Below are 21325 nucleotides of genomic sequence, written 5' to 3' on the forward strand. Positions count from 1 at the left end.
TGTGTAATATGTATTTGTTTCTTTAACTGCTTAAACCCCCTGCCGAATGGTCAATAATGCATAAAATATTCAAAATAAAACCCAAAAAAATAATGTAAAGAAATTTAAGTAAATTTTTCTACAGATTTATTTTATTTCTCATAAATGTCCTGTTAAGGAATTTCATAAATAATGAATTTTTGTCCTGTCTTTCACTTTGACAGCTAATTAGTTGTTGTTTGCATACACTCGATATTATTTGTATTTGTGTGTAGCTGTGTGCGTGTGTGTATGTGTCAATGGGAAAGAAAAATTTGTATGTTTGTCAATTTAAAATGCAAATTTTCTTATGTAAGCAACCCTCATCAGTTTTGTTTTTTGTTTTTGATTTAAAAGAGGGTTCAAGCGGGATTTTTCCATAATTTTATTTTATTTTTTTAAAGAAATTTTGCTACAATTTATTGGGATCGAATACACACAATTTAATTTTGTAGTGAAAATTTAAGGAAAACAGTTTTAATTGAAGCCATTATGATGATTATATTGTAAGGATGTCATTTAAATAATGTAAGACTTTGATAAGAGTTTTTTAAAAGTTTCCTTTTTCTTTTGTTTTCTTAAAGTTTGTCAACCTTTTTTCCTTAATTATTTTCGTTGGTAAATTAAATTAAAAACACATTTAAATTTCAATCGTTGTGAATGATATTTTTCTTTATTGTAATACATAATTTGATTAAGTATGTTTTTCAGATGTTATTTCCCTTTTATTTATTTTTTATTTTTGTTACCTTTTTAAAGGCTCTTTTTTTCCCGTCCTATTGAAGGATGTTTTCCTTACTTAAGTGCTCTTAGCCAAAAATCATATTCTATCATTTGTTTTCTTTTATAACATTTCTTTGTTTTTTTTTAATATATATTTTTTTGGTTTTAAATACATTTGAGCATTTTTTTAACAAAATTTATACTAAATAAAATTTAAAAATATTTTTAAAAAAATTATCTTATAAGTGATTTTAAAAAATGAGCTAAAGAAATTATTTTATTTTTTTTTGTATGTATTTTAATTTAATTTTAAATATAATGTAATACATATTTTTAAAAACTCATAGACATTTCTTTTGAGTTTTGAAAGTGATAATAAATTGCTAGTTTTTTTTCTTCTTTTTTTCTTTACTTGGGGAGTTTTTGGGTAGTGTATGTATAAATGTTTGCTGGGTTATTTGTAAGAGTTGTGTTCAAAAGTAGTGATAGTAGGATAAAGTGCAAGAGTTGTTGTTTTTATTTGAATGTATGATTTTCTTTTTTTAAATCGCATATATGTTTGTATGTTTGAGTATACAAATGTATAATTTTTTATGTTTGCTTTTCTTTTTGTTTATATTTAAATAGTGTGTAAGTATGTTTGTTTCTTTTTTATGTAAAGTGAGAAAATGTAGAATTATAATTTTTTAATAACTTTTTTTATAATTTTGATTGAAATAATTTTTAAATATAATTATGTTCGAGAATATATAATTATGTATGTATGTAGTTTTGTTTGTATAAGCCATTTATTGATTTGTTTTTCATTGTATAATTATTTAATTTAATGTTTTTTTTTTAATTTTTATTATTTGTTAATGCATGAGATATTGTATAGTACTATCAGTCTCACTTCCCGTGCCTAAATAAGATTTTTTATTTTATTCATTTAATATTTTGTTTTTATAAAATAATTTTTACTAATATGTTTTATACTTTTGTTAAAATATATAAATATTTTGTTGGTTTTATTTTTTTTTTTTTTTGTTAAATAAATTTCAAATCCTATTTGGGGGTTTTCTTATAATGTTTGATTTGTTTATTAGGGATTTAGTTAAATGTGGGTTATGAGGGGGAGGTTGTAGTCATTTTTCAAAAGTAAATGGAAAAATGTTTCATTGTTTCAGTTTGACTTTTATTCATTTACTTCTTTTTATTTAATTCTGTTTAATTCATTTAAATTTTATGTTCATTTTTTATATTCAAAAACTGAGTGCACAATATGTTAACTTTCATATATCAATAGTGTGTAAATAATGAAATTGTTTTTATTTTTTTTTTATTTTTTACTTTTGTTTTTCAAATATAAAATAAATAATGCAACATTTTAGTCTAGCTTTAAAGTTGAATCCCCCTAATAATCCCTTATTCATTATGTTTCTTATCATTCTAATTCTAGACAAAATATCCAAATTGTTTTTTAATTGTTTAAAAATTGAAATAAAAAAATTTAACTACTATTAACTGAGTTCCTTGATATTTATCTAGAAACGCAGACTTTATTTTTAACTATCGTTTATCTAAAAAGTTCATACTCATTCTGATTACAATTACTGATTCAATTATTAAGTATTTTAACTTTTTTGTTGCTTTTTCATTGTCTTAAATAGTGTTTTGACAAAATGTGCACTTATTCTAGTGAAAAATAAAAAGTTGTGGAATAAATAAAAATTTAATTAAAATCAACAACAAATTGTTACAATTACATGAATGTGTATGTGTGTATGTATGTATGTATGAGTTTTGAATGTCCATCTTATTTAATGTCTGGTTTGCAAAATTTTTATGTTCCGTGTTCAAATTTTCTTTTTAACATTTTTACCATGTCGCTGTGCAAATTATGATTTCAAATATCAATGGCCGTTTCATTCCAGGTTAGTTTTGCTTTATGTTAAAGTATTTCAGTTTCGTAGACCTGTTTCGTAGTTGTTGAATTAGTAGTTGGATTGCCTCCACTACCACCACCACCGCCATTGGTGTTGTTCAGTTTCATATTCACTAATTTGTCGTTGGCATTTCGATTATTGACCAGTTCGTTAGAGGATGTTGATGATGCAGATGATATATTGTTAATATTGACGGCATTGCCAGATGAATCGTTTGTATTTATTGTTAGATTAAGTTTTTGCTGTATATTTGATTCACTGCCCATTTTCTTTAGTGATTGTTGACTGTTGGGATCTAAGTTAGTTGCCGAACTAGTAGACATATCAACTGAAGGCATTTTGCTCATTTGTTGCAATCGCTGATATTGTTCTTGTAACATTTTTTGTTTTTTTAACAGTTCTTGATGACGCATTTCCAAAGCAACTTGCCGTTGCACATTATCGTTGCCAGATTCGTTGCCGCTAGAGTTTTCACCACCGCTATCAATGGCCACATTTAGAGAGGAGTCCTTAGGTTCGATTTCATTGACTGTGGGCATTGGTTGAGGGACATTGGGACTGGTAGGGCTGGCTAGGGGACTGCGAGAACTAGTCCTTGGTGGTGGTGGTGGGGGTATACGCTTGCCTCCCACCTTCAATATTAATTCAGCATTGCGTTCTGGTACCGGTGGTTTGGCAATATTGCGCATTATGGGTATTGGCACAATGTCACTTTCACATTGAGTGGGCAACGAGTGTAGGCGTCTCAGGCTGGAGACGTTAGTTGCCGTAATCAAGGGAACTGTTATGGGAGTCATATTATTTTGATTATTGATTGCAATATTATTGAATTGTTGTTGCAATTCGCTGACACTATTTGAGGCCATTAAGAGGGGTGGAGTGCCGGCCTCAGTTTGATTATATAGACGTGCCTGGGAGATTTGAGTGGTAACAGTGCTTTGTACCATGGCGGTACTATCATCAGAAGTGGAATCATCGGGTCTTATCTGTAAAAGTATATTAATAAAAATCTAAACCTATTACTAACACACAATACAAACCTCATTGTTCTGTATTAGAGGCTTTGAAAAGGTTTTCAATTCATCTAACAAAGCATCGAGTGCGTTTTCTGGTGGGGCTCCCCCGCCGACAGCGAACGTCCCCATCCTGGGTTGTGGGATTGGCTAGTGAATAAAATTTGCATATATTATTATCTTCAGATATTTTAAAGTATAACTTGAAATTGTTTTTTTTTCGCAAAACATTAATAAAACATTATAAAGAAGAACATTGATTTAGAAGTTTTTGTTATTAAAAGATTCGTATTTAGAGTTAATTGCAGATTTACTACAGTGATTTTGCATATTAAAAGCTTTTGCTATAAGAATTTCAAACATTCATTTTTTATTTCAATTTATTAAGTTTAAAGCTTTATAGTTCAATCATAAATAAAAAAGATAAAAGTAAAAATAATATTAATAAATTAAAAAGAAATAGTTAATTAACAATCATCATTGAAAATAAAATTGAATAAAAAGCTTTTTAATTTTTGTAATTCTATGCAAAGTTACATGCTTTTTCAAATGTTTATTAGTTTTTTTTACAAACTGAATTAGAATGATCAAAGAAATGGATGATAATAAAGAAATGAAAGACAGGAACTGAAAATATTTCTTTATGATAGTTTGAAAAATAAAACACCTCATGATTATACACGCTTCTTTTGTTTATGCGTTCATTTAAAAACCATTAAACTATTATTTTTTTCTGTGTAAAGACATGGTTGTTTAACCCTTAAGTAGTATTATTTAAATTCATATTTATTCTAAACTTTAAATTTAATGGTTTTTTCGTAAACTTTTTTACACCTTTTTTACTTTATGATTTAGTGTATTATTTTATTGTAATTTTTTTCTTTTTGTTTCTCAAGAAAACTTCACCGACTAAACATCAATGCTAAAGTCTTAATGACTCGCCAATTTTCAAATTACATTTAAACATGTACAGACAAAAAAAAAAAAAAAAAAAAAAAAAAAACAGAAAAAGAGTTATAGACAATTATTAATAAATTACTAGACATCAACATTTAGTTATAGATTCTAACAACTAATTTATGGACACATCTGAGATGATATTTATGAAAATATGAATGAGATCTACAATTGAATAATATGATGAGGAAAGGACAAGATAGAGAAAAAAAGTTTCCTGTGAGGGGGCGATATTTGATGTTTCAGTAATGTGAATATGAATAATGGTCGAATGGTCAACATATAAATAAATAAATTAATTTATAGTTTTAGTTATAAAACAATACAAACATTAATTCGAAATTAATGAAATTAAAATTGTACTTTAAAAAAATTTACAAAAATTTCAAATACGGTGTGAGTTTTCAAAGTCAATCAACAATACATTAAGACAAAGAAAATGTTGTTTGCACATAAAGTTAAATTAAACATTTCATGTTTATTTATTTTGGGTAAAATTAAAATTTTTAACTAAAAAATCGTTTGTAAAAGGAAAAGTAAAAACAAAATCAAAAACTAATAAATATAATAATAAAAAACATTAACAAGCGTTAAAAATATTAAAGAAAAGAGTTGGTAGTAATTGATTGTTTTTTTGCTTTCAAATATTTTACATTATTGTAACATCAACCTAAATATTATTCATTTTTAATTTTTGTTTATTTATTTTTTTTAATGTTTGATAGTTTAGTTAAGATAGCATTAAAAAAGTTTTGTCTAAGTTTTGAGTAAATGTTATTATTTTTTTGTAAATATAACAAATAAAATGGTGTGTAACAATAAAAAAAACGATAGTACTGTTTAAGGGTTAATTGATATTTATTCTTTGTTAAAAAGTTTAAAAAGGGATCATTACTCAGTGATTGCCTCTTTGAAGTTTGAACTCCAGCGCCAGTTAAACTACGCATTACACCAACAACAAGAAACACAAGAAAAAGCAAAAATAAAAAAGAGAGGAGACCATTTTAAAAGTAAAGTTGATACAACTTTAAAACTTGAAAAACAAAAACTTTAGTTTTAATGAAAATCAAACGTATAATACTCAATTTAATGGTTTTCTTTTTAAATATATTTTTTTTGTTCAATACTATTTGTTTAGTTTTCCCATCGAAAAAGTTTCTATTTTTCAATATTTTGGTTAATGTAATTATAAAATGTCTTTAAATGTTGAAGCACCGATTCCGTTCATTGATTTGTTTAATGATTGACTACTCGATTTAGTTTATTCGTTTAAAACTTTTTGTAATTTGTATAGTTTTTGCATAGTTTTGGTTTAGTTTGTTAATGTTTTTTTACTTAGTTTTATTTTGGGTGAATCGGTGAAGCGTTTCTTTGAAACTACAATTAACCTAAATTCACCAATTAAGTTAGATTTTCTTATTCATTTTAGTTAGAATTACTTAGTTTTGCTTTAGTAAATCAAGAAGAAAAATATGTATGATTAGAAATAAAAATTATAAGTTTTGTTAATTCAGCCAATTGCAAAATAGGTATAATTTAAATTTAAATTCAAATTAAATTACAACTGAAACATGAAGAATCAATTTAGTTGGTTAAAGAACAAAAACATTAAAATAATTTTATATACACACAATTTCTAATTTAAATAGTTTTATATTTTTAGGGAAGGGGGAAGAATTTTTAATATTTTAATATTTTAGTGTTCTACTTTAACTCAATTGAAAAAGAAACAACGTAAATCAACTTAAAAATATTCAAATTACAACTGAATGTGAACTTCATAGTTTTTTTACTAATTTGTTTTTAACTATTTTTTTTAATTTTATTTAAAGTATGCAAAAATCAAATTAAACTGTATGATAATATTGATCTTGATATTCTTTTATATATGTAATTTTTATTTTAATTTGAAGCAACTAATGTGAAGTGCCTTTAAAATTATGGGAGTTTAATGAAACCAGTAGAGTCCACTTACCTTATCGGCCACAGATACATCAGCAGAACGGGGAGGATCTTCATTTGTCTGGGTCTCTGTTGGTGGCAATCTTTGTTCTTGTACACTGGCCAATCTGCATTAACAGGAAAAAGTAGTTAACATGCATAAGTTTAGAAAAAATTTTGAAAACGATATTGCGATATAAGATCTATTTTTGAAAAATAATTTTACCTTTTTAATGTCACTAAAGTGCCTGTTAGCTTTTTGCATCTTCTTAAAGCCGATTCCAAACGATCGGGTTCTTCTTTTAGGAACTTTTCTTCTCGCACAACTTTTTCCATTTCGCTAGATAAAATACAACGTAATCCATTGGATAATGCCGGAAATTTCATTTTTAATTCGGCCACAGTTTTACTACAAACAGAATATAATATAATCATCAAAAGTTTGGTTGCATGTGCTAATATTAGACCCACCTGGCTCTACTAAGTACCAAAGCCATATCTTCTACAGCAGTCATATTAACTCTGGTCCTTCGATTGATTACTTCTCCTCTTAGACTCTCGACGGAGGACTCCAAATCGCTTAGGTCTTTTTCTAAACGTATAACTTCCTGTTTATACAATTCTTCTTCGCGTGATATGCGTGTAGCGTCTTGATCCTGATGACCCCATATACTGCCACTACTCGCCAACAAAGTGGCACGTATGCGCATAAAAGTGCTTTTGATATCTTCTCGAACTGCCACAGCTTGAGCCTGCGAAAGCCGGCGCAGAGTGCGCACTTCGGTACGCAAATCTTTGGCCTTTTTCTGTAGACCTCTAAGGTGATTGTAGACTTCTGGCGCCAATGCTATATCGGCTCGATAATTGTTGTGGGCCGTTTGGGCCAATACCATTGGTTTGGGAGGTGGAGGTGGTTTAAGGCGGTCACGTTCTAAATGATATTACAAACATTCATATTGAAAGCATTTCGTTGTCAACAAAACATTAAAGTAAAGAGTGTTTCAAAGTGCTTAGATACCAAATCCTTGTTCTTGACTTACCTTGTGAAGAGGTTCTTGGCAAAGTGGAGGATTTGATGGCTGGTTTTGTGGGTTTTGTATCAGCTTTTTAATTTTATACAAATATTTAGATACAAAAAAAGAGTTTTCATTAGTTCTTCATTTAGGCAATTTTGAATTCAAATTTATGAACAACATGCAGAAGACCTACATAGTTTTTAACATTAAATAGTTATAAATCTTTGAGCAGTTTAAAGTGAATGAAAGAGGTCTGCCCTATTCAGAAAATGTTGTTCATTTCTAAAACGAGTTGTTTCGAAGTGAAAAACTATTTTCAAGAATAGCGCTGAAATATTTTGAAAATATTTGTTATTTTACGATTACGAGTTTATTTTTGTTTTTTGAAATACTATTGCTACGTAGCAAATATAAATCTAGTGTTAGTAAATAAGGAATAGTTCTAGTTACTATAGCATAAATAGCTTTAATATAAAGTTGCTAATAAAAGGATTCTTAACTTAACATGCAAGTGAAATATTTTATTTACCGGCATGTTGAGGACTATGCGATTTTGGTATACCCTGTATATCGTCACTAAAGGAGACACTTTTTTCAAAAGATACCGATTTTTCTGAAAACAAATTGTTTGAAGTATAAAATATTTTTGAAACTCTTTTATGATTTTATTATGAAATGTTTGCCAACAAGAAAGAAAAAGATAAGAATAAAACTACAAATGAAAAAAGGAAAAATAATACTTACGACAGGCATTCTTGCCCAATTTGGGAGCCTTTTCTCTAACATAAAGATCTTCTCCAGAACCGTTTACTAAAAACACAAAAAATGTGTAAAAGTACAAATGTGTGTTTGATTTTCTTACAGTGTACTGTGATTTTAAAGGTGAAATTAAAAACAAAAAGTTACAACAAAATAATAATAGCAATAAAATGAAATATAAAACAATAAACGCATAATTACTAAATGATGGTGTGGTTGGCAAAATGTTTTGCAAAAAAAAACAAATAAAAGCTTGGCATGAAGTGTGAATTATTGTTATTATTCCATTACGACAGACAACTTGTACTTGCGATTTGAAAACGTTAAATTGTTTAACATACCATGACATTGTGTGGGTACTACCAAATAATTGGGATCCAAAGTTGGCACTGGTATGGGAGCGATTTGTGGATTCTGATTTACCAAAGCCTTTTGCACTAAACCAGTTAAATTAGCCAGTTGACGTTCCATATGTTCTACTCGTATACGATGTAGATCTTCCGGTCTGAAAAAGTACAACAATGATGAATTAATAAAATTAAAAGTATTTCTTGACATATTGTTTGGGTTTTTTTTTTTGTAAAAACTACAGTTTTAATTTACACTAGAGTAATTTTTACAACATTCATGCTCTGTTTGCTCAATTATTGCACAAATTTTTATACTTTTCTTGACTTCTTAATTGAAAAAGAAAGATTTTTGATTTTAGTTGACAATTGTGCGCAAGAGTGAAAACATTTTCTCCTTTCAACTTAATAAAATGTCCTATTGCAATGGTAAATAGATTTGTAAAAAAATAAACCTTCTAGAGATTACTAATCGGGGTAATTCCTTTAGCTTTTGACTCTTCCTTATTTGGAAATTGTTTAAGGGATTTAAGTGTATCCGAACTATTAACATTGAAACATTCCATGCAGACTTTGCAGCACACCGAGGAATTAGTTAAAAAACGTTATTCAAATCCTCAGAATATACAATGTCCAGAAACGTCCGAAGAAAAATGTGAAAAGCCGTCTACAATGGCATTGGTAGCAGAGCAAAGGTGAGCACTTTCTATACATTCTATACAATTAATTGTTAATTAATGTCAAACAGAGGCTACGCAGTTTCACATCCAAGTTATGAATCTTGGCAACATGAAGAAAAACCTTCCAAATTGCAAACTCTGTTTCACATAAGTGTTACTGCCTTGGCTTTCCTATCATTTGGTGGTTACTTGTTATGTCTGATAGTGCAATCTATAAAAAGCAAAGGTATTTTTTCAAATATATGAATCGGAATGAACATCTAAAATTGTGTTCCTCCAGGTACCACATATTTTCATACTGCTGCCACAACTATGGCCACGACTACCGGTACGAGGCGTATTAAAATTTATAGAAGAAGTCGGCGATCATCATTACCGCCCATGGAAACTACACAAAATTATAACTATTATAATCAATATAATAGTTATAATAACAATAATCCCTATCAATATTATAAAAGGAAGTACAGTGAATATGTATAAATAAGAATACATACCTAGTAGGATCATACAATTGGTTGGTCCTAGGCATACGACCGGGACCCATTTTCATACCATACAAAGCATATTGATCTTCAGTCATGTTTACGTCTCTGTAATTATATGAAATTTTTAATTACAAAAACAAGTGCTAAACTTTTTTTTAAACTTACGCTTGTTCTTCATCTATAATGGGAGCTATCACCGGTCCCCTGGTACCATATTGACTGTAATAGGGTTCTTCATAACTACCGCGTGTTGAACGTTCCGGCGAACTTGTATAACCATCTGTAAAATTTATTTATTTAGTTTTCGAAAGTATTTGTTGATAATGTTTACGGCGTTAACAATTCTATGAATTTAAACAAATAAAATTAACAAAACAAAAAACTACAACAATTTTCAATTTATACAGTTAAAATATAGAGAAAAGCTACAGATTTTTTTGATTTTGTTGATTGCGAAAAACAAAGAAAACCAATTCGTTTGTGGTAAAGTTGTGTCTGTAATTGGCATTTTGTTTAAGTACCTGGTATACTGTATAACTGATCCGGGGGATAAGGAAACAAGGGTTCCATGCTACCCCTGGAGTTGGGCGTTCTTAAAGGTTTCAATGGCGTTCCTATGTCATATATAGTATATCATATATTTATATTTCAATCAATCACATACACATTACATTAGTTACAATAAAACTTAAATTTTAAACAAAAACAACAAAAGGTACCTTAGGAATTGGAATTGGGTATTCCAGAAGAGAACTAACTAAATAAAAACTCAAAACATAACAAAGTAAAAGGAGTAGGATCTTTAAAGGGGAAGTTAATAAGTCAAATTTAAAACTTAAACATGCTATTTTTGTACAATATTTGTTAAGATTAATTTATTTTAAATAAATTACAGGACAACATTTGGAAAGTATTTAAATATTGCAATAACGTTGTATAGTAACTTACCCATTGTCATCTTATTGCGATCGGTATACATTCCACGTGGCAATGTCTGGGAGCCACCCACGTAATAAGGGGCTTGTTGTTTGCCAATCTGCAAGTCATGAAAATAATTAATTTTAATTTTTACTAAATGGTTGAATGTACTTTGTATGTGTTCCATGTACATGAAGCATGGTACAAGTATGCACTTAAAATGGTAATTTTGTCTAAATGTATGGTAACGTGTATATGTGTTTGTTAATACCAACATTTTCCTGGCATTTGACCAAGTTTTTGTTTTCTTCTAAAGAGCAATATTCATGTTTTTTTTAATTGCAAACAATTTCACTTTTTATGAGGTAAAATATATAGCGCCTTATTTGTGCGACCACCATGGTATCGGGAATATACAATACAAAAAAGCAGATTTTCAAATTATTTTCCAAACTATTTGAATTTTTTTAATGGTTAAATAAATTTCACTGCTTATTAATCTATTAACATGATTTATTTTTGCATATATAACTAGATTTAATAAAACTAGCTTAAAAACTACTTCTCATATATAAGTATTTTCACTTGAAAGAATTAATTGCACAATTTTATATTAACTTAAGCCAGATTAAATTGAAAAAGAGAGGGAGCGACATACAATATCCGTTAGTTACCGGAGTTTCCTATGACACACAATCCAGTTTAAATAATAATTTTATTTAAACACAGACAAGTTCTACATGTACAATGTTTAAGTGACTAGTTGATTGAAAATTTATTAGTGGGATTAAAAACTATAAAAATGCATAAAATCTATCAAACAACATTCAATACGAAAACAAAGACTTTAAAAAGATCAAAAGAAAAGCTATTTATGAATGAACGTATGAATATAAATGTATGAATGACTTAAATCTCTGGTATTGTTGTAATCAGTTGAGAGTTGTTAAGCCAACAGCAATAAATAAATGAATAAATGTTCAGACAATGCTTAACACCTTTTGTTAACAACATTTTTGTTATGTTTTTTTGTTTTCTGTAGTTAACAATCTTTACCACGAATGGAAAACTAAGTATTTCCACATTTAAAGTCTTATAATAGTAGTATAAAGCTCTTTGACTTGCACTTAAATACAATTTAAGACAACTTAAATGCTTTTGTTCGTAACTGTTTAGATTGTTAGGCAAAAAGCTTTTTACATTTTTCCATTTCATTAAAAGCTTTGATGTAGCTGTTTTTATTAAACATTTGATTGAAAACAAACATAGATGTTATTGCGCATGCGCGTATGCACCACAACGTTTTTAAGACTTTTTATGGTAGTTGAGTGTGAACCATCGCGGCATCAAGACGCTTATACTTGAAAGTAAAATCAAACTCTTATCTGCAACTAAAATAAAACCGTTACTAAAAATAAATATAGAAAAGTAATTACAAAGTAAAAAAAAGTAAACTAAACCTTCATTCAAATTACTACTTCAAGTGGTTGTGGTTGTTTGTGTTAATTAATAGTGGTTTTGAATTTAATTCCAAACTGGATTAAACCATAATGAGGTCTATGTGGTTGTTGCTTTTGCTTAGTGGTCAAACTGCTCTTAGCCATGCTTGGAAACCTATAGTGGGCCAGGCGCCAGCTAATGCGGCAATAACAGGCTCCAAGGCAACATCCACTGCATTTACAAGTTCATTTAGTCTGCAACAGTCACATCCCGAATTTGGTAGCAAAACCTCGTATGTGTCGGACAGTGATACTAAGGAAGTGCAACAGCCATTAGCTGCAGAATTATTGGCGGTAAAAAGTAATTACAAACCCCCAATAGCGGTGCCAGCAGTACCAAGTAGTATTAATTTTGGCGATGCCAGATTTGGCTACAAAACAACAGGCTATGAAGAGGTAGGCTTTAAAAATATTACTAATTGCAGCCAAGTGTTCCTTTAGTTTGTGTTATATCTTGGCTTTTTTGTGTTTAAAGGATCAATGTTCTGTGAAAAAATATGCCTTTAATCAAGATGGTATAGTACGTTACGAAAATAAAATACCGGAACTGTCGCAATTTACGATTTGCTTTTGGATGCGTTTTACCAATCACAGTGGCGATCATGTCATTTTAACTTATTCAAGTAAGTGCAATTAAATATCACAATTACTTGCACTATAATTAAAAACAAATATTCATGTCAGTGTTTCCAAACATTTTCTATAAAAAACATATTTTTTAATTGTGCGCCAGCAAACAATGAGGCATTTGTTTTCACATTGTTAAAAATAAACTTTTCAATAGTTTTATTGATACATATTTCAATGTAGGTCAAATCCATATTTATGTTATTAATGATATGCAAACATTTATCTAAAGAGTATTATTTTTCTTTATAATGACAAACAACAAAAGAAAACAATGAATCTAAAGATAAAATGTTTGCAATTTTGAAATGATACTTGTTTATTTAAAGGGTGTACTGTAGAGTTTGGCAAACTCTGCCTATCACAATTCGTGTTCAATAGAAATGTCTATTTCAATGGGTTATTTTAAGAGTCAAGATTAATGTGTTGTAATCATTGTTTCGAGAAATGTCTGTTACATCAAGTTGAAAGTGTTTTTGAGCCATCTTTCCGTTGTGCAAGAGTAATCTTTGACAATAAAGAGTTTAGTTGCCTCAGCAACAAAATAACAAAAACAAAAAAGTGAAAGGAAGCAAACTTCCTGCTGATCAAAAAACACTAAAGACACAAAAACCCCATCCATAGTTTAATATGATGCTGATGCTAGAAAAAATAGATTGGTCAAGTTTTGGCATAAAGAGGCGGAGGTCTGCACATGTACTGACTTTTTTTGTGAAAAAAAATGTTCAAACATTTTTATTACTTAAAACACAAAACAGTTATCTCCATACATGCATGTGTGTCAATATGAGTTTTTAAGTACGCGTACAATATGAATGTTTAAGTTAATGTTTAAGTGAACGAGAGATGCCAAAATTTCTGAATCACTAAACGTAGTTAATGGTCAATTTCAAGTTAACATATTATTTTTATTAATGTTGTGGTACATTGCCTACTATTCATGTACACACGTAGTTTTATGTTACATAAGTGAAAACTTGGTTTCGATTTCGGTTTAGCCTAGTCCAACCAGACAGTCAACCAGCCAAACAGCGAGACTCAACCGGCTTATGTTTGTGGTAGAAAATAAAAACAAAATATATAAATTACCATGGCTAAGCGTGTTTTTAGTAATTTTGTATATAGCCAGTCATAAAGAAAATCTGCAACAATTGACACGTTTTATTTTCTATCTCTGTCGACAGAGTAGTGAAGCACAAATGGAGTTTAAGAAAAAACTCAATTAGTGGGTTAATAACACAAGCATGCTTGCCTCCTCACTATACAGATGAAGACGCAAGCGCAGACACAGACGCATGATACACAATCTGGCCCACTTTGAAATTAATTTTAGCAATTAATCACACAGCAATTGCAACAATGTGAATAAATTATTACAATTGTTGTTTTTTTTTGTTGGTAAATTAAAAGCTAAGCAGCATTATTACATATTAATTATACATGGATTAAATCCATTGTAGTCATTTCAAAAATGCATCAAAAAACCTTCAATCATTAAGAGAAATATTTCAAAAATAAATACAAGTATATTAGGGCTGATTATATAAAGAATTGCGATTTAATTTCAATTGATATCAGTGATTAACTCTCACTTTTTTATAATTAAGACAAACGCAAAATCTGATAATTTGTTTTGATGAAAAAAAAAAAATAAATAACATACTAATGTGCAGTTGTGATCAGAGTATTCCAATCTCTATTACACTTCTGTTAAATAATTCGTAAAATGATCAATACAGTGGACTATATATATATAAATTTACATACATATGTATGTATATAGAAATTATTTTGAGCCTCAAGGCTCAACCTAGCTACAATCCTCAAATTTTGCATATCTAAATTTTAGGATTCTATTAAAAAAAAACTGTAATACAACCGAAAAAAGTCCTTAATGTTTTATCTAATAAAATGAGAATAACGATACAGACCGAGGTCATTATTTATAGTAATATTAATAATCCTTGGGATTTAATGGAAAAAATGTTTAACAAACAATTCTCATGATATTTAAAAATATGTTTTTATTATTAAATGATTGACACTTGCATGAAATGTTTTTTTTTTGATGTTAAATAATACAAAAATAATTAATTATTGTTTGATTTGATTAGCTGAGGACGAACATAGAGATTTTCAGTTTTGGGTTGCGAATGCAAAAAATTCCAGTTTTTTATCGATGGCTATAAAAGGTCAACAAATGTATAGGTATGTATTGAATTCAATAAATTTTTATTGCAACATCATGTTTAGGCGTATCACAAGTACTGCATGTAGCTTTGTACATACATACATTTTTTAATATCTATGTATGTACAGATTTACAAGTACATACATGCAATTTCAATTTAAAATTTTGTTAACACACCAACAACATTTTAACATCAAAATCTAAAAATACTTATTTTAAACAACAATCATCAATCAATAGATCAATAATAATTCATTCCTAACAAACTATGTATGTTTTTTTAAACATTATTAAGTATGTACGTATTTGTGTTAACTTTTTTTCGTGACCCTTGTTTTTGTGCCATTAAATGTTTTTGTTGATGTATAGACTGAATTATCCATTGAGGGTTCGTCAATGGCATCACACTTGTACCTCATGGAATGGTAAAACGGGTGAATGGCAGGTTTGGTTAAAAGCAGAACGTATTGGACGTGGTTTCCACAATGCCGTAAGTTTTTTGTTTTTTTTTTATTAAATTTCTTCCCCAATTCAGAGTAATATGTTAAATTATTGTTGGCTTTAAATAATGAATAACCATTGCTATGATCAAAAAATTAAACTCCTTTCACTATTTAGCAAAATAAAAAAAATAGTTTGGCAATGTTTTCAATACATTTTTCCATGAATTATGTATTAAATCATAAATAATAAACAAAATTGCAAAATAATCTTATTTATGAAGTTTTTCTATAAACTGTGCAAATAAATAATAATGCGAAGCATAGTAAAAGTAATGGTTTATTAAAGCTTAAATATTATATGATCATTTGAAAATAAATTGTTATAAGGTAAACCTTTGTATGTATATATATTTCACGAAATCTTTTTTTTTAATAAAGGTGGCAAAGTCTTCAATAAAACCTAATTTACATAAACCTTTTTAACAAAAACCTTAAAGCAAACAATATAATTTAAATTTTGAAATTTATGGTGGTTTGCTACATGTCTTGCTTTTAATCATTTATAGACACAATTTATAGCCCACGCAATATTACATATTAAATTGAACATTAAATGACTTCTTAAGCTACTAACCAAGTTGCGAACTTGTTATAATTTACTATTTACACTCTCTAGCTGGTGGGCCATAAAATTCCAGCCGGTGGTAAACTTTATTCAGGTGGTACTTCGGTTACTGGTAAAATTTGTGATGGGCTACACTTTGAAGTCACTTTAGTGCAAATATATCGTGTAGCACTAAGTGCCGGTAAAGCTCATCGCGATCACAAACATCATCACGCACATCATTTTGATCATGAAGGTCAGGAAATACAACTCACCACTAAAGCTCCACCACCAGTAAGTTATTGATTAAAGCTTTTCCAAAAAGAACCAAAATTTCAATGCGATTTTATTTTAAGATAAATCGACCTCAACCAATGCATAATCTATTGGCTAATGGACAAATACCTACACGGGTAAGGATAAATCTAGCACAACCTAACCAAGCTGATGCAGCTGCGGCGACATCAATTAATCAGGCGGCTCAACAGGGTTTAACCATACACACCAACTTCGTTAATGGTCAAATTAATGTCGGTTCACGTTTAGTAGCCCAACAACTTATAGGACTTAATCACAAATTGGCCACAGGACCCCAAACAACACAAACTATTAACAGACAGCCCGTTTATGATCCTGCTAATCCTTCCAATGTGCAATTTGTAGACGAAACTGAGACTCGCATACTCTTCAAACGTCATGCCATCAGCTCTAGTATGAAACCAGACAGTGCTAATAAAGATGAGGATAAAACTCTGAAAAAACGTGGTTTAGTATTTTTGGAGGATGGCAGTATAGTGAATGATCCTTTGGTGGGAGATAATGCAGAAAAGTTCAGATACGATGGCTTGGCTGAATTTGGAGGACAACAGTTTAAGCATGACTTGAATGGCAAAAGTAATATCGAGGATGAAATTATGGAACACGATCGTGAACCAGCCGAGGAAGAAGTTAAGGCTGTTATGTCCTATTGTGATGTCTGCGAAGTAGAACCATTCCAAGGTGCCATAGTATTTGCTTGGAAGGAAGCCCATGAAAAACTGGATAACGTTCTGAAGGGCTACAGTGTGGGTGGCTGCGGCCAATTCTAGATTCATTTTAGTATAAACATAATTTTAGTACAAGTAGTTAATTATGAAATCTGTTTATTTGTAGTTGTATCATAAAAGCAAGCAGTTTTATTATGTTTTTGTTTTAGCCACTAGTCAGGGAACGCACAGAATTTTAGTTAAAAGAATGTTCGTCGGTCTTTTCGAAATAAATGACTCAGAGGGTTTTATATCTATACATTCTTATCCATGTAATATATGCAATAAATTCATATAAACATAATTATTTAATAAAGTTTTAAGCAAAAATAATATATATTGTATTTATTCTAAAGAACAGTCCAAGCTTACCTTGGATTTATGAATGTGTTGATTTTTATAATCCGAATCGAATTCCGGTTCACTGAAGTAACTCTGCAAGTGAAATAAATAAAACAGAGATTGTGGATTGTGTGGGTTTATTGAAAATATAAAATAAAAAATACCTGATCCTGATCCCAGTGCTGAGTATTGGTTTGTGGCAACGGCTGTGGTATCCCCGGACCTCCTGGTAGTATTTGAGGTGGTGCTGCTACTTCAGTAGATTCAAAGAGACGCAAGACAGAACGATCTCTTATCTCCCGTAAATGAGAGCGCACGTCTTCCAATTCATAGAACATGTCCTTGCTGGCATCATGTATGTAAATTTTGACATTGGGACCCTCTAGGTATGCCATGGTTAACTGGCGAGGAAACGAACGTACAAATAGAGCTCGTACAGTGTCAATCGAAGTTATTTCATTTGGCAATAGAGCTCTCTTTGTCTCCGAACGATATTGCAAGAAAACCAAACCTATGCGAGAACAGAAAGAGAACAAAATTTCAACTTATTCACCTCTGTTGAAATTCGGAAGAGGGATAGTGTGTGTGACACCATACCTAGAGGTCTTTCTAAGGTTTTCGAGGGTGTACGCACAACGGGTAACGAAGAACGTTGCTTACCACCACGTCTAAAACCCGTACTGGCTGTTTCCACTTCAGACATAATACCCGGATCATCATCGAACAAAGGTCCTTGATTAATTGGCACATATCCGCGATTAGGTTGCATCTAAAACAAGTAGAAAAGTAAACTTTGTAATTAGTTGTGGTTTTTCAACAAGTTTTAAATACTAACCTTCTTGTTTTTCTGAGTGCGAGTACCCATCTAAAAGAAAATATGTGTTAAACAAGTTGTTTAAAATTGAACTTATGGAATCATAAGAAAACTTCTGAGACAAAGGTTATATGCATTTTAAATTTTCCTTTTAGAAATCAGGTTGTTTAATAAGTCAAATTAATTAAAAGATAACCTAGCGTACAGGAAATGTCCTAAGATTTTTTTTGACAAAACTTAATATAAAGATTGTATGTATTCTTAAAGTCTAGTCCTAAGTATGTCGAGTAAAATTATTTTTTGTTTATAAAAAAACGAATAAATTGAAAAACATACTTCCAAATCCAATGCCTTTTGTGACTGCTGCTGCAAATTCTGTTGATTGGTGTAGGCAAGCATATCACCACCTAACGTATGTCTACGCGGATCCTCTCTTCGCATTCCACGTCTTCGTTCCTCGCCTACGGGTATAGAAAAATAAAAAAACTTAACAACATAAAATTGTACAAAGAAAGCGTTATAATTTTATACAATTCCCCAGCCACCATCGCATAAGTGACGGTAGCGGGGAAATGTAGATTAATACAAACAATACAATATTTAAACACTTTATAAATTTTGTTTTTCTATGGAAAGACTAATATTTACCTTGTTCATTGCTCTGCATATGACCAGATTTCATATCATTCTGCCAGTTCTCATCTAAAAGTGACGAATAGCGAGCAGCCACCACAAAATAAACATTAGACGAAGGAAGTTTAATGAACATTTTCAATTGCGCTTTCGTTGAAAACAAAGCAAAAACACAAGTACTGAAAATATAATGTGCGAACATATATTTACTTACCGCCTTCGCGTCCTTTGCGTTTCTTTTTGGAACTACTGCTGCTGCTACCTCCACCACTGGTGTTTGTAGGGTTCGGTGAACTTTTATCTTTGCTTTTCCAACGTATTAACATTTTAACGAAGAGACCAGGCTAAAGCCTAAACACTGGGATATTTTTACTTTTTTCTAGGGAACGTTTAAATGTACGAGTACTTTTAGTGGTAGAGGTTTTTGTGTGAGGAATTTGAAGGGGGAGTTGGGGCAAACTTTCTCTTCCTTCTTTATTTCAGTGAATGTTTTTGTCAGGACAAAAAAGGATTGTTGGTTTCTTGTGTTTAAAAGTAAAATAAATATTTGATGTGCAGCACATACTTAAACATGATGACTGTGCTCATGCATGGACTATATGATGAAAAGGAAAAAATAAACGAAAAACAAAATACATGTTGGGATAAAATGTCATGAATATTTGATAAATTCTTCTTAAGTTTAAATTTCCGTAAAAAGTATATAATAGATATGTATAGTTGAGCGATTTTTTATTTTTTGTTTTTATAGACAATCGTTTGGAGCTGGGGTTTCAATTGAAACACCTACTGTTCACACAGCGCATGTCTTTGTTACACATATGAAATTTTAAAATGTAAATTCTAGTGAGGAGACAAGGGAGCTCTGCACTGTTTGTTTATGTTTTAAAATTCAACTGAATTTTGCCGGTAGGAATAAAATATCACGTGCAAATTGCAAAACAAAATAGAGATGAAAGAGTTACAAACAAAACATCTCCAGAGAGAGTTTCATCTCAACCAGACGTCTCTTTTCTAATAAAGAGAGAAACTACTGAGGTGAATTTCTCAAAAGTTGAGTAAGGTTATTAACACACAGTACTTCTTAAACTGATGATTAGAGTTAGTAACTCTCAAACTTTTTTGTTAAATTTCGATGATTTTTCGTAGTAGACCTTAGGCGTTTTAAGGTTTCGAAGTAACTGTATTACTTTTTAATGCTAAAGTTGAAGTCAATTATATATTTTTTACCAGCACCACTTGTGGTTGTTTGTAACAAAGAAATTCCTTTGGAAAAGGTTTACAACAAACTAATAGCTATAGCAATTTGGTAATATGGAGCTTTTTTTATTTATAAGAAAAAAAAAAACTATTTACACAGATTTTCACAATATTTTGCACAAAATTTAAAAATGAATTGGACTTTTTTTTAATTTTTGAAATTAATTGTTAACACTTTGTTTCATATTTCTGGAATAAACTGCTGTGTATATATACATATATGCATATTTGATTTTCTTATAGAGTAACACACCTTTTTTTTTGGCTAAAATTGATTAATTTTCTTGGTTATATTTCTTTGTTTTATTGTGGATTTGTTTAAGATTTAATATTTTACTTTAATTTGTTTTAAAAATTTATAATTTTTATATATATCAAGTATGAATTGAATTTTTTACACAAAAAATATTATTTTGTTTGAGCTGTCTATGACCGCTTGGTAAAACCGTTCGATACTTTTTAAATGCCTTTGAATTTCGTGTATATCATAGAAGAGTTTCCGCCCTAAATGTTGTGATGAATAGGTAAGGCGCCTGCGTTGGCTCCGAAAGCAAAACAAATTGACGGTAATCCACCTTTAAGCCAAATGTAACTGAAAGATATAGTTTTGAAAGCGTTGTTGAAAATAGTGTCGTCAGATATGGAGATTTGTCTGAAAATTGGGGATTTCATGTTTTATTTTAGGGATAAATTTTCATAGGAAGGATTTCAAAAAATTTACAAACTTTTTAATTAAATTTTTTTATATGAAGTTTTTCAATAAGTTTGAGGGGGTCCGTCGGTAAAAATCTCCCGCAAGCAGTGTCGCCAGACCAGATTTTCGTGGGAAGGAATTTGGAAATTTTTTATAATTTTTTCATTATTTTTGGGGATTTGTATATTTTTTATAAATATTAACAATTATTTTCATTCTAGTTTCGTTTTTTTTACAGGTTTAACACCTTACCATTAGGGAATTTCAGGAATATTTTATTTTAGTGAAATAATCAACATAATTTCCATACAAATTAAACAAAGTTATAATTGATAATCGGTGACATTATAAATAAAATACATTTTTAAGATCTCATTGTTTTAGAATTATTTTCGAATTTGTAGAGAA

At 29.8% G+C, this 21325-nt stretch overlaps 3 protein-coding genes and 1 long non-coding RNA gene across 9 annotated transcripts in view; 3 read left to right on the forward strand and 1 right to left on the reverse strand.

Annotated features, from left to right (window-relative positions):
- Positions 1 to 21325, forward strand: part of LOC124419131 — a 40185-nt gene that overhangs the window by 13866 nt on the left and 4994 nt on the right. The gene's annotated exons all lie outside the window — the stretch shown is intronic.
- Positions 1520 to 20691, reverse strand: LOC111691073 (coiled-coil domain-containing protein CG32809). Of its 6 annotated transcripts, none has more exons than XM_046947543.1 (21): positions 20477 to 20690; positions 19178 to 19558; positions 18979 to 19032; positions 18667 to 18791; positions 18352 to 18381; positions 18177 to 18285; positions 17681 to 18027; positions 17547 to 17609; positions 10816 to 10903; positions 10389 to 10481; positions 10033 to 10147; positions 9877 to 9972; positions 8694 to 8857; positions 8338 to 8403; positions 8123 to 8206; positions 7618 to 7680; positions 7049 to 7508; positions 6804 to 6986; positions 6612 to 6705; positions 3707 to 3829; positions 1520 to 3652 (listed from the first exon to the last, which is right to left on the reverse strand). In XM_046947543.1, the coding sequence occupies exons 2-21, from the start codon at positions 19287 to 19289 to the stop codon at positions 2672 to 2674; spliced, it is 3450 nt and encodes a 1149-aa protein (XP_046803499.1). In that variant the 5' UTR covers positions 19290 to 19558; positions 20477 to 20690; the 3' UTR covers positions 1520 to 2671. The 6 variants fall into 6 exon arrangements, with proteins under 6 accessions (XP_046803499.1, XP_046803498.1, XP_046803501.1 ...); XM_046947542.1 differs by having other exon boundaries at positions 18114 to 18285; XM_046947547.1 differs by lacking the exon at positions 10389 to 10481 and adding an exon at positions 5532 to 5575 and having other exon boundaries at positions 3510 to 3652; positions 18114 to 18285; positions 20477 to 20691.
- On the forward strand, positions 9077 to 10415 carry LOC124419130. The gene is made up of 4 exons (XM_046947552.1): positions 9077 to 9128; positions 9190 to 9394; positions 9448 to 9605; positions 9660 to 10415. Exons 1-4 carry the CDS (start codon positions 9113 to 9115, stop codon positions 9860 to 9862), a joined length of 582 nt encoding a protein of 193 aa, XP_046803508.1. The 5' UTR covers positions 9077 to 9112; the 3' UTR covers positions 9863 to 10415.
- Positions 12075 to 17507, forward strand: LOC111691074. The gene is made up of 6 exons (XM_023453715.2): positions 12075 to 12680; positions 12760 to 12907; positions 15026 to 15119; positions 15472 to 15592; positions 16222 to 16443; positions 16506 to 17507. Exons 1-6 carry the CDS (start codon positions 12336 to 12338, stop codon positions 17235 to 17237), a joined length of 1662 nt encoding a protein of 553 aa, XP_023309483.2. The 5' UTR covers positions 12075 to 12335; the 3' UTR covers positions 17238 to 17507.

The sequence above is a fragment of the Lucilia cuprina genome, chromosome 3, assembly GCF_022045245.1.
Source record: "Lucilia cuprina isolate Lc7/37 chromosome 3, ASM2204524v1, whole genome shotgun sequence".
NCBI lineage: Eukaryota > Metazoa > Arthropoda > Insecta > Diptera > Calliphoridae > Lucilia > Lucilia cuprina.

Excerpts from the sequence above, each read along its gene's own strand:
- LOC124419130 (XM_046947552.1), top strand. Across the intron at positions 9,395-9,447 it reads GCATTGGTAGCAGAGCAAAG|AGGCTACGCAGTTTCACATC; the intron begins GTGAGCACTTTC and ends AATGTCAAACAG. Across the intron at positions 9,606-9,659 it reads GCAATCTATAAAAAGCAAAG|GTACCACATATTTTCATACT; the intron begins GTATTTTTTCAA and ends GTGTTCCTCCAG.
- LOC111691074 (XM_023453715.2), top strand. The coding sequence starts at position 12,336 with ATGAGGTCTATGTGGTTGTTGCTTTTGCTTAGTGGTCAAACTGCTCTT. Across the intron at positions 15,120-15,471 it reads AAAGGTCAACAAATGTATAG|ACTGAATTATCCATTGAGGG; the intron begins GTATGTATTGAA and ends GTTGATGTATAG. Across the intron at positions 16,444-16,505 it reads CCACTAAAGCTCCACCACCA|ATAAATCGACCTCAACCAAT; the intron begins GTAAGTTATTGA and ends TTTTATTTTAAG.
- LOC111691073 (XM_046947542.1), bottom strand. The coding sequence starts at position 19,289 with ATGTTAATACGTTGGAAAAGCAAAGATAAAAGTTCACCGAACCCTACA. Across the intron at positions 10,904-17,546 it reads AACACATTCATAAATCCAAG|ATTGGCAAACAACAAGCCCC; the intron begins GTAAGCTTGGAC and ends CATGACTTGCAG. Across the intron at positions 3,830-6,611 it reads ATGTATCTGTGGCCGATAAG|CCAATCCCACAACCCAGGAT; the intron begins GTAAGTGGACTC and ends TTTATTCACTAG.